At 42.9% G+C, this 13,392-nt stretch overlaps 2 protein-coding genes across 2 annotated transcripts in view; both read right to left on the bottom strand.

The window, feature by feature from the left end:
* TMEM43 (transmembrane protein 43) overlaps positions 1-13,392 on the bottom strand; it is a 350,998-nt gene that overhangs the window by 63,941 nt on the left and 273,665 nt on the right. The window lies entirely within an intron of this gene.
* LOC138158013 (netrin-4-like) overlaps positions 1-13,392 on the bottom strand; it is a 61,245-nt gene that overhangs the window by 23,724 nt on the left and 24,129 nt on the right. The window contains exon 3 of the mRNA XM_069083856.1: positions 12,142-12,405. Coding sequence (XP_068939957.1) covers positions 12,142-12,405 — 264 coding nt within the window. The remainder of the gene's footprint in view (positions 1-12,141; positions 12,406-13,392) is intronic.

The raw sequence follows: 13,392 nt of genomic DNA, 5'->3' as shown, positions 1-13,392 counted from the left end.
GACTTTCTAGGTTCCAAGGTCCCTTCCAGTCCTGAAATTCTAGGTTCCAAGTTCTTTTCCAGCTCTGACATTCTGTGTTCCCAGGACCCCTCCAGCTCCGAAATTCTAGGTTCTAAGGTTCCTTCCAGCTCTGACATTCTGTGTTCTCAGGACCCCTCCAGCTCTGAAATTCTAGGTTCTAAGGTTCCTTCAAGCTCTGACATTCTGTGTTCCAAGGACCCTTCTACCTATGAAATTCTAGGTTTCAAGATCCCTTTCAGTTCTGACATTTTAGGTTCCAAGGTCTGTTCCAATGCTGACATTCTAAGTTCTATGTCTCCTTCAAATTCAGCATCCTATGTTCTAATATATATATAATAATTTTTTGAATGTCAACTATGTGCCCCACTGTCCCAGGACAACTGCACTGCTAATCAGACTGTCCTCTGGCCATCACCCTTATCATTGTCATCTGTGCCGCCACCATGGCCACCCAGCCTCTCTTAATCTACTTTTCCCCAGGTAAAAGAATTCCTCATTATAACTCTGGACATAGCCATGTGGGACACTAGTAATGTGAGGCAGTGGGTCTGGACACTCAGTGCTCTCAGAGGTTGGAAGACCCAGAAATCATCACAGAGTTGGCTGGCCAGAGAAGACTTCAGATAAAAAGTGGAGCCTTGAACTGAGTTTTCTAAAGGTGGGTCATAATACATCTGAGTAAAGAGGATTCTAGGCAAGGGAATAGAAAGGAAAGTCATGGAGGCCCAACTAAGCATGGTGCACACCAGACAAAGGGGGTGGAGCAATCTGGCCAGAATTGAGTTTACAGGAAGGTAAGCAATGTGAGAGAAAGTGGGAGAGGTAAGATGAGGCCAGACTGGGGAAGACCTCGGGCCAGGCTTAAGAGCCTGGACTTTATTCTTAGGTAAAGAGGCTTTTTATAATCCAACATACCCTGCTAGAAGAGCAGACATAAATGGGAGAGACATGGCAGGGAACACTCTCCCACAAATTCCTTTAAGGTTTGGAATCCATCCCTTGCCTCAGAACATGGCGCCACATATGGGACTTCTAGTTGTCCAGACTGACAATGGACTTCTAAGCTTGTGGTAGGAAGGGGCTGAGGAGGATGACCGGGGAACCATCTGTCCATGTGTGGGGAGATGGCCAGGGAACCATTTGTCCATGTAGAGGGAGAGGGAAAGGGGGAAAGGAAGAGGTTTATTGTCCTCACTTTATAGAGAAGGAAATCCTAGGGCAAGTGAGGAGCAAAGTCATACAGCTAAAGCCACAAAAGCTGCAACTGAGACCCCAAGTGTCCTGATTCCCAAGTGTGTTCTAGACCTCCAGGGAAGCTTTTATAGAAGAATCACTCCCAGGAGAGTAAACAATTCTGTGGCAGCCAAGGGACTCATGGCTGACCTTGGATTTCACCTCCTACCCTTGTGGGGATGTTGTCTTGGTTTGGCCTGACTGACCCAGGCTGCCAGAATGCTTAAGATTCTCCTCTGGCACTCCAGGTCCAGATGAAGGCTTTCCCAAGCCAGCCAACTGCTGTTGATTCAGGTTGCCTGTGTTGAGGCCACAGGATCATTCTGTAAAGCTGCTAGCTTTTAGGGCCAGTCATTTACGTCAGGAATGGTCCTGCCTTTGACACCAACTGGCTGTGTGATCCTGGGCAAATCACTAAGGCTTTGGGAACACTATATATACATTTGTGTGGGGGAAGGGAGGAAGGAGAGAGACAGAGAAACAGATAAATCATCCTCTATTATCATAGATTGACAGAGATACATAGATGGTAGCTAGAGATACTAGAGATAGAAGGATAGATAGAAAAATAGAAAGATGGAAGACAGACAGAGAGACAGAATGAGAATGAACTTCTTACACTTACTGCTGGTGTGATCTTGGACAAATTATATAACCTATGTGGACCTCAGTGTCCTCATCTGCAAAATGAGAGCCCCCTTCTAGCTCCGAATATCAGATTCTTTTGTTATTTAAGCAGGGGCACCTCAGAACCTCAGTTTCTCCATCTGTAAAATGGGGACAATAATGCCTATACAACCTGCCTCACATGACTGTTATGAAGACCAACTGAGTGATAATGTATAGAACCCATCTTTCCAGATTGATTTCACCTGGTCCTTTTCATACATTCTTCGTTCTCACCTGAATGGCCTCCTTGGGCTCCCCACCCATGGCATTCCATCTCTGCCTTCTGCCTTTACACCAGCTGCTTCTACTACCTGAAATGTTCTCCCCTACAACTTTACCTCTTAGTAACCCAAGCTTCCTTCGACACTCAGTTAAAGTGCTGCTGTCTATGGAAGGCCCTTCTCAATCATCCCCATGGTTAGCACTCTTCCCTTGTTGCCCAATGAAACTGCTTTATATATATTTTGCATCTATTTATTTGTAGTCATGTGTCCTCCAAATAGAATGTCTTTCCCTTCCTTGAGGGAAGGGACTTTTTCATTCTTTACTTTGTATTTCCAGCATCCAACATGGCTCCAGGAACAAAGTATTTAGTAAATGCACTTTGTTGTTGAATTGTTGAACGTTGGAAAGAGCTCTAGATGGCTCATTTATTCATTTACTCCTTTCATTCAATGAATTAATTAAGTTCCCAATGAAAAAAAAGTTCTCTTTGAGACAGGAAAAAGTATGGTGGAACAAATAGAGAACAAAGGCAGACGATTTGGATTCTAGTCTCAGTTCTACCATTACCTAGATGTGTCATCTTGGGCAAATTCCCCCCTTCTCTAGGCCTCAGTTTCTCCCTCTATAAAATGAAGGGACTTAGACAATCTCTTCCAGTTTTAAAAGTTGTAGCATTCTAACTTTGAACTGGTCTCTTTAAAAGAAGTAGACTCTTTTTTATATATGGAAAAGCAAAGAACACCCCAGGCTAAAGCAGCCACAAGGTTATTAAATCCTCAACAACATTTATAAATGTTTCTAATAAAATAAAAGACCATCTTCTGGAAGGAAAACCATCATATTTAAAACCACAAGATGAAAGTAAACCAAAGCATCCATTAAGTAATTAAAAATAACCACTTTACAGTCATTAAGCAGTTAAGTAATAAAACCAGTCACCCCCTTAGCCTCTAGCTCCACCCAGAACATTTTAGGAAAGTTCTAATAAAAATGCCAACAGCCTCTGTTTCAAATCATAGGATCTCCAAGCTGGAAGAAAGGACTTTGGTGGCTTCGATGGTCCCCACATGTCTTTGCTACTTAAATTTGCTCTTCTGGTTCAACCCCTACACTCAACAATTGGTGATCCAACCTATAGTTGAAGACCTTTAGAGCTGGGGAGCTCTCCATCCCCTGAGGATCCTTTGGACAAAATCCAACTAAGCCCATTTAAGTTGTAGCTACATGAACAAGACTTCTTCCTATTACCAACCCACAGATTAGAAAGGAGTCTCATTAGGAAGAGACAGTATCCTTTTGATCAGCTGAGGAAGAGACGTTTCAGTAATTATTAGACAAGGAGAATTTGAAGGGTAGATGTGGTTTAGAGCCAAAGGATGTGAAAAATGACCCTTGTAGGTTCTCATCTCTTTTCCATTGAGGCCTTAGGTATCTCCAGTAAGGGGCTGAACAGGGTGTATTAGATTAATGTGTGAATTTTATTGGACACTAAATTTTGACCCTTTATGGAAGAAAAAACACCAGGCTTGAAGGCAGAAATTCTGGTGCCAGTTTTGGCACTTACTACTAGCTCTGTGACCTCATGCAAGTTGGAACCCTGTAAGATTTTAGACTTGGAAGGAGAATGAGTCACCTAGTTCAACTCTTTTATTTTTACAGAAGAGGAAACTGAGGCTTAGAAAGCAGAAACCACTTTACCAAATTACAGAGTTGGAAGAACCTCAGAGGCCATTTAGCCTGATATCTATATCTGACCCAAACTCACATCTAGAACATTGGTGACAAGACTATTGAAGAAAGACTTCCAGTGAGGGGGACCCACTGCCTCCCAAAGCAATCCATTCCACTCCTGGAAAGTTCTGATGGGTAGAGTTTCTATATACCAAGGCTAAATCTGCCCCTCTGCAATTTCCTCCCCAGCTTTTGAGGTTAAGAGCACATCTACTCCTTTGTCCATATGACAGTCCTTCAAATACCCCCAAAACATCTATCATTAAGTCTTTCTTCTTCTCCAGGTTAAGCATCCCCAATTCTTTCAACAGATATTCATATGACATGGTTTCTATTCATTCATTCAATGAACAGTCACTTTCTTCTGTATGTGTTTTGTTTATGTTCCAGTGTATGGCCTTGAGGCAGCAAGGTGGCATGCATGGGCCTGGATTCAGGAATTCAAATCTGGCCTCAGACACTGATGAGCTGTGTGGCCCTGGGCAAGTCACTTAATCTCTGTCTTCCTCAATTTCCTCAACTGTAAAATGAGGAAAATAATAGTACCTACCTATCAAGGCTGTTAGGCTTAAATGAAATAATATTTGTAAAGTACTTAGCACAGTGCCTGGCTTATAGTAGACACTTAATAAATGCTTATTTCCTTTCCTTCCTCCCTTCCTTTTTTCCTTCCTTTGTTCTTTTCCCCCTTCCTCCCTCCTTTCCTCTTTCCATCCTTTATTTCCTTTCTTCCTTCCTAAAATATGGTACCCAGAACTAAACATGGTATACTCTCTTTGTGTTCTGGCCAGAATGAGACTATTGTTTCCCTCCTTTAGGACACTATATGTCCCATAACATAGCCCAGGATAACATGAGATTTTTTTTTATTACCATAATACACTATTGACTCCTATGGAGTTTTCCATCCACTTAAAACTCTGGATAATTTTTCAGACAAACTGCTATCTAATCATGCACCCCCCATCTTGTACTTGTGAAGCAAGTTTTTTGTACCCATGTATAAAACTTCATGCTTCTCCCTATTAAATGTCATCTCATTCTATTCAGGCCATCATTCTGGCTTGAGGGAATATTTTTGGGATCTGGATCCTGTCATCCAACATATCCTTCTTTAGATTTATGTTGTCTTCAATTCTGATATGCACATCTTCTATAACTTCATTCAAATAATTGATGAAAATATCAAGCAGCATGGCGTCAAGGCCCCCATAAGATTTTTAGGGCATTTTACTAGCATTTTCCTTCCAAGGTGCAATTGAACCATTAAAAACTGCTTTGGGGGTTCTCTCATTCAACCAATTTTGAATTCATTTAACTGTCCTAATACCCAGTCAACATCTCTCCCTCTATCCATAAGAGTAACATCGTCTAATGGGATAGATACTTCATGGTAAAGAAATATGGACCATGAGTACAAAATGTTGGAGAATCACTGGAATTGATTCTCAGTAAGGATCCTAAATCTATGTTCTAAATCTATGACCCTAGTCAAATCTTGCTTCACTTTGCTGTTCCTGTGCCCACCCACTCCCCTCTACTTAAACTCTACTTCCTGGTTCTGTCCAAAACTGAAAGTGCTGAAATACCTAAGGGAACATTCTCTTGGAGCTAGGAGAACCTGTAGGTCAGACACCCGAAGATCTGGGCTCTGGCCCCACTTCTGCCACTAACTTGCTGTGTGACTTTGGGCAAATCACTGCCCCTCTGTAGCCCTAGGTCCCTCTCAGATCCCAAGGTCTGCAATTCTACTTTTAAAGCTGTAATTCCTTCCCCAAAGTTCCCAAAGAACATTGCCATCCCTGTCCCAATTAGAAGTACAGCGTCTCTGAATAGGAAGAGACCTCAGAAGATGTCCAGCCCAACCTGAGCCTGAACAAGAATTCCCTCTGTCTGTCCCGCTATTGATTGAAAAACTTTAATGAAGAGGGAACCCACTCTCTCCTAAGGCAGATCCCATAAGCCTGCCTTCCAGCCCAGTGTGTGTGTGTGTGTATGTGTGTTTTCTGCATCATCATCGAGAATAGCAGCCTTGGGGGCCACCCACCCTGGCACAAGCTGGATCAGATAGGGTGAAAATTCAGCTCAAGGATTAGCTGCAGACTGCAGAGGCATGTGGAAAGTCCAGATTATTTGCAGGGTGTGGAGAACTGCGGCCAAGTCACCTAGCCTGAGGGCAATAGGAAAACAAAGGCTCTGGCCCATAACCCAGGACCACAGTCTGCAAAGTATTCAAACCTGGGAGCTTTGTCTTCAGTGGTTGCACCCGTCCTTCCCAGGCTGCTCAGAAATGGTAGAAAGAGCACTGATTGCAGCATCAAAGGACCTGGGTTCAAATCTCACCTCTGACACATTCCATTTGTGGCCTAAGTTCCCTCATGCCTACATGCTCACCCTCTAACTTATATTTTTTCCCTCCTTCCGCCCAGACCCTGAACCTACTCTCAGAAAAGGCTACACCATCAGCCATTTATAGAAGGACTGAGATAATGGACAAATACTGAACTCAAGATTGGGAAGACCCTGGATCTGATTACCCCTTCTCAATGCCCATCAGCTGAGTGACTATGAGTAAGTCACTTTCTGAGCCTCAGTTTCTCATCTGTAAAATGTGGGTACCAATATCAGCAGCACCTGCCTCATAGGATTGTTGTGAAGCTAAAATGAGATGATACAAGTCAAGTGCTTGGCAGACTTTTGCCCCAAAACTGCTGATTATTGGAAGAGCCAAGGGAAGTCCTCTAGAGCATTGGGTGGATTCCCTATGGAGAATTTAGGTAAAGACAAGAGCATAGAGGGATTGTGATCTGCTCCTCTCCTAGGAGAACAGGAATTTTCAGCCTCACCTCTGATCCTGGGAGGAAGGAAAGGCTCTGTTGCCCGTGCAAGGGATTTTAAGCATCTGTGAGTAAACAGAGGAGGATTTTTTTTAAGGGATCAGTTGGTTGTAGGTGACCAATTGCTTATTGTACCATCAGCCCAGTCATGGACCAGACCCCATGCCAAGAGGCTGCTGCCTAAAACCTTTGACCCTTGGGCATAGGGTGGAAGCTGTTATTAGGTACCAAGGGTAATCTGGGATAAGGAAGAATTTCCTAAGGCTGAAAACTTCAAAAATGGAACCAGCCATCTGAGGAGGCAGTAAGCCCCAGAGTTATTTTAGAGCCTAAATGTCATTGGGGAAAATTTCTGGCTTTTTTTGTTTTATTTTTCTTGGTCCTACAGATTGTCCATTGCCTGATCATGCCTCTTCCTAGCTGGTGACCTCACCCTTCCTCCCCAATCTCTGGTCTGAATGACCCTTCACGTACCCCTCATATGGTTGGAAATTTCTATGCTTGGAACATTCTAGGTTAGAATCTGACTCTCTGAGAGAAGGAGACTCCTGTCCTCCTTCTGAAATCATCTGGGTTACTTTGATCACAGCAGTCAAGATTTCTGAGGTGACCCACCTGCTTTGAAAGCAGGATCCCAGGAGTCTTAGACCATTATACCATGGTTCCCTGGTGATTTCTCTGGGTCACATTTTTCTGTTCCTTCCTTTTTGGAGTTGACAGTCTTAGTTTCATGTGAGTGAAATCTGTGGATCTCACTCAGTGTCCTGTCTTTCTCTGCCTTGACTATTGCTCCATGCCTGTAGTGAACTCTCACTTATGTATTCCTTTCTTCCTTAAAAATTCTACCTATGTGAATATTTCCAGCATGAAGTTTTTCCTGATCTCCCAACTTCAAATGCTCTCCCCCCACAAAAAAAATTTATTTTCTACTTATTTCTCTTATGATTTGTACTGAATTTCTCATATACTTTGTACTTATTTGTGTATGTCTCCCCAGTAACATGTAAGCTTCTTGAGGGCAGGCCGTGTTTCGTTCGTATTTTTGCTAACTCCTAGAGGCAGCTGAGTTGAAATCTCCCTTGCCTTCCTTTTGGCAAACAGCCTGATCAGATTCACTGGCTCTGCCCAACAATATTTCCATAGTTTGCAGCAGGATGGCCCCCAGGGAGCACAACAAAAGTCCTGCCATGGTTCTTCCTCTGTTTAGAAACTGGAGCCAGGAATGGCCTTGTGACAGAGTCCTCAGTCACCACAGCCCCACTGGGCAGAGAGGAATGTTTGAGAACTTAGCAGTAACCAGTAACACAAGCTTGTTTATCAACTACTGCTAAGAGCTAGTTTCTGCTCTTGCCAGGAAGGGAGGAGCTCTGTGGGAAAATAGGACTGGACCCAACATCTCAGGAGGCTCTAGCTACCCCAGTCACAGACTGGCTGCTTTGGCTTGCTGAACGTCCCAATGCTTAAATGCAGCTATATTCACTTGCCCCCATTCTATCTGAAAAAGTAAGGAGGGAGATTCAGGGGCACCTCATGACTTTCCCTTCATGACCTCTGTGCACAGAAGAGATAAATATGAGAATATTTTAGGACTACCAGTTTGCCTGTCTTACAAAGTACAAATGGAAAAGAGGTTCCCTGTTGATGGAGAGGTTTTGCAGATGTACCTTTTTGCAAACAGTGTTGTGTCAATTACCTGTATTCCTGGAACATAATAGATCATCTCAATAAAACCAATGTTCATTCAAAAGAGACCATCCATACTAGAAACACAAAATGGATGAAGAATGAATATCACCCAGATTATAACAAGTAGCTGGAGAAGTAGTTAGCCTATCAATACATAAACTTTGGGCAAATACTACAAAAGGACAGTGCTGGGCCCAGAATTGATTAGGGAAGACATGCATAAGACAGATCACAGACTCAGAACTGGAATGAACCTTAAAGGCAAGTGAATCCAACACCTTCATTTTACAGATGAGGAAATTGAGGCTGATGTGATTTTCTCAGGGTGACACAGTGAGCGTCTGAGGTAGAATTCAAACCCAGGTCTTCCTCACTCCAGAGCCCATGCAGCCTCTCAAAGAAAAGAGACTGAGTGGGATCACATTTAAAAGTCAGTCATCAATCATTTATTCAGCACTTACTATAGACCGGGAACTGTTAAGCACTGGGGGTACAAAGAAAGGAGAACTACTTCTCACTACATGTCTTTTCCCACTTCCCGGAGATGTTCTAGGGCCATTAACCAAGGAACACCACCCCCAGTACAATTATTATTGCAAGTGATCAAAAAGGACAAGCTAAAGATTCCATGATGTGTCCAAGTAGGCTTCGGCATATGATCCAGGATCACCTTCATTCAGGAAGTCTTTTTTTTTTTTTTAAGCAATCGGGGTTAAGTAACTTGCTCAAGGTTACACGGCCAGTTATTTCTGGGTGTGGTGCTGAGTGTCTGGGCCCGGGATTCGATCTCCAGGTCATCCCAACACTGGAGCCAGTGCTCTTACTCGCTAAGCCACCTGGCCGCCCCTAAGCAATTGGGGTTAAGTAACTTGCTCAAGGTTACACGGCCAGGTGTTTCTGGGTGGGTGCTAAGTGTCTGAGCCCGGGATTCGATCTCCAGGTCTTCTCAACACTGGAGCCAGTGCTCTTACTTGCTGTGCTACCTGGCCGCCCCCATTCAGGAAGTCTTGTAAAATGCACAAACCATTCTTAACTTGTGGGCTATAGGAAAACAGGTGGCAGGCCAGATTTGGGCCACAGGCTTTGGTTTGCCAACCCCTGAGGCAGAGCATTGGACCAAACTTTATAAGACTATTTTTGTCATTTCTGTAATTTCATTAGTATAGGGAACTCCCAGGGAGAAAATTCCCTCCACCAATGCATATTGGAATATACTCTGCAACATATAGTCTGTGAAAGTTGACTGAAGCACTAAGAGGCTAAGTGACTTGCCCAGGGTCACACAACCAGTGTTTATTAGAGTCAAGAAATGAACCCAGCTTCTTCTGACTCTGAGTGAACTCCCTATTCACTAACTCATCCTTTCCCTCAAAATTGCTTCATAGGAGGAAATAATAATAGTGTAAAGTCTAATGATAGATAATAAGATAAATGTAAAGTCTAATATGTGGGATCAAAAATCAGTTTTATAGGTTCAAGATAGGGGAGGCATGACTAGACAAATTATAAAAGATCTGAGGGTTTTAGGATAGTCAATATGTCAAAAATGTTTTATACAAGAAAAAAATTAATAAATGACATCCTAGAGGGAAGTAAGGGAGACATGGGATCCATGATGTAGGTCCACTGTGGGGCTGTTAGGTGGTATAGTGGCTAGAGCTCCAGACCTAGAGTCAGGAAGACCTGAGTTCAAATCTGCCCTCAGACACTTACTAGCTATGTGACCCTGAGCAAGTCACTTAACCTGTTTGCCTCAGTTTCCTCATCTGTAAAATGAGCTAGAGACTGGAAATAGCAAATTGCTCCAGTATTTCTACCAAGAAAACTCCAAATGGGATCATGAAGAGTCATATGTGATCAAATGGCAGTCCCACTGTCTCTTGCTCTGCTGAAGTCAGTAATTTAGTGAAATATTGCACTCAGATCTGCGTGTCTTCTTTTAAGAAGGACATAGATAAACTAGGAAGCATAGAGAGAAGGTCATTGTCCCATCAAAATATCCCTTTAGTTTGTCTAATCCCACCTCATTTACATTTGGGGAAACTGGGACCCAAGAAAGTTGAAGAACTTGACAAAGGCCACAGTGAAATGATAACAGAGGAAGGAAAGGAGATAAGCATTAATTAAGCACCTTCCACGGCACTGCTACCGGACACTGTTATAATAGCTCTACAAATATGATTTCATTTAATTTCTTAACCACCCCATGAGGCAGTTGTCATTATTAACACTATTTTACATTTGAGGAAACTGAGGCAAACAGTGGTGAAATGACTTGCCCAGGTCCCACAGCTAGTCAGTGTCTGAGGCTGGATTTGAACTCAGGTCTTCCTGATTTCAGGACCAGTGCTCTCTTAATTGTGTTGGAACTAGAAGCCAGGTCTCCAAATAACTAATCCAGGGTTCTTTCCATGACACCAACAGCGATTTCCTCATGTTCTTACAGGGATGAGTCACTGAAATCTCTTCCAAATATTTCCATCCAGCTCTGCCCCACAGGTCACTAAGGGAAAGGAGAAACTGCCCCTGAGCTTATGAAAGTGCTGCTTGCCTCCAGGAAGAGTCACTGTGCTTATCTTCTGGGTGGCCAGAGCATGTTTTCCTGCCTCCGTCTATATGTGGTCAGAAGACTCTTGTCTTCTGGCATTGGAATTGCTACATTTGTCAGAGAACCGAAGTTAAGGAGAGCACTTGATTTCTAGAGAAATTCTCTAATTCATAGGCAGCTACAATTGCTACATTTGTCAGAGAACAGAAGTTAAGGATAGCACCTGATTTCTAGAGACATCCTCTAATTCTTAGGTGGCTACCTAGTAAAGTAGAAAATCACTAGTCTTGGGAGTCAGGAAGGCCAGAGCTCTAATTCTGCCTTAATCACTTACTAGTTATGTGATTCTGGGCAAGTCACTCAACCACTTAGCCTCAATTTCCTCATCTGCAAAATGGGGATAATAAAGGCACCTACCTCTCAGGATCAAATGAGATATTTGTACAGCACTTTGCAAACCTTAAGGCACTATATAAATGCTAGTTGTGATGATGATGATGGTGAAGAAGGTGATTACCTGGTTACTTTGGAACAAGCACATTTAAATCCCAGTGTCCATATGCCCTCTGTGGACTTCTATTTCTTCCTCTATAAAATGAGAGGTGGTCTCTGAGGTCACATCTAACTTTAATGTTCCTTGGTCTATGTTCTAATATTGTATGTGTTAAGTTCCTTCTCTGCTCCAACATTCTATGACCCAGCACTCTCTGTGAAAAGCCATAGGGGATGAAAAACAATAATCCTGCCATCAGAGGGCTTATAGTCTAGTAAAGAAGGTAAGACAAGTGCACACATCACTGTAATACACGACAGAATGTGATACAGGAGGGACATTCTGAGAACTACTGGGGTCTAACGTATTTCTACCTTGGGTCATAGGGGAGGTGGCCTCCTTGACCTTGTTTTTAAAAGATAAGAAAGACCTCCATAGGACAAGATGGAGGAGAGAGCAGAGAGCATGAGTGCACTCAGTCTTCTATCCTAGGTCAGCTAGAACAAACAAAGCATGAGATCCTTCTCATCAATCAGGCTTTTCTCCTTCTCCCCCTCTTCTCTCTCCATTCATTCATCACAAGGTCCTCTGCTCTCCCTTTCACACTGGGAACCTTTAAAGGTCAGTTCATGTGAATACTCATTTCCCAGCAGACAGACAAGACTGGACCCCAGCCCCACTGAAGTCATATTCCTCACCATACTTCTGGAGTTCCCCGTCTCTTCTGCTGGCTGACACATCTCTCCGTGTCCGTTGCAAAAGCAACTTCCACGGACAATCAGGTCATAGATGGCATAGTGGGTGAATCGCTGGGGCTTCTCCAGGAGTCTCACCCCCTGGCAGGGGCAATCCTGCCTTTTTAGCAGCAGGAGACGGAGGTTGGTGAGTTTTAGCAAATCTTGGGCTTCTGGGCCATAAGGATCGTCAATCTGATTACTTGGAGTTAGGGCCCGGTAGATGACCTGGGAGATGAAAACATGAATCAAGCTACTTGAATACAATATGAACTCCCCAAAGGCAAGGACTATGATTTTTGTATTTGTTATCACCCATACCATTAATAGGCATTTAATACATGCTAATTGAATGGAATTGAGAATAGAGGGTCTGTTCTGTAAAAGGCAATAGTATGGTAGAAAAAGAAAAAAATTTAGTCAGAAGTCCTGGGCTATAATCAAGGCTCTTTGGGTTATTTCCCTTCTCTGGGCCTCACTGTCCCCTTCTGTAAAAATGAAACAGACTAGATGTTATCTGAGGGCCTTTTCAATTCTGACATTCTGTGAATCAAGATCTAAAGTAGTGTTCGTTCTCGGCTAGAACCAGCCTTTCCAGTGGGTAGCACAGACTTTTACTTTTTCTCAATTATATATAAACAAAAAATTTTAATATTCTTTTTTTTTTTGCTTTATTTTTGGAGGGCAATTGGGGTTAAGTAACTCACCCAAGGTTACACGGCTAGTTTTTTTGTGTGGGTGTTAAATGTCAGAGGCCAGAATCGAAGTTGGGTCCTCCTGACTCTGGGGCCAGCGCTTTACTCACTGAGCCACCTAGCCACCCCTTTAACAATCTTTTAAAAAAAAATTTTGAGTTCCATATTTTCTCCCTTCCTCTCCACCCACCTCTTTGAGAAGACAGGCAATTTTATATAGATTACACATATGTAATCATGCAAAAACAAGCGATAATAATGATAATTAATAATAAGAATAACATTTGTGTAGTGCAAAAGCACTTTACAAATATAATCTCATTTTATTCTTGCCACAACCCTGGGAGGTAGGTGCTATGATTATCATCCCCATTTTACAGATGAGGAAACTGAGGCTGACATAAGGTCACACAGCTAGTAAGTGTCTGAGGACACATTTGAACTCAGGTCTTCCTGACTCCATGTCCAGCTATGGCACCCACTAGCCCAGCCTGAGTCAATCTCTCCTTCATTTAATTCT

The sequence above is a fragment of the Petaurus breviceps genome, unplaced genomic scaffold, assembly GCF_028583685.1.
Source record: "Petaurus breviceps papuanus isolate PSGF00001 unplaced genomic scaffold, PetGlider_PUasm1.0 174, whole genome shotgun sequence".
Lineage (NCBI taxonomy): Eukaryota > Metazoa > Chordata > Mammalia > Diprotodontia > Petauridae > Petaurus > Petaurus breviceps.
This window is presented reverse-complemented; position numbering and strand designations above follow the sequence as displayed.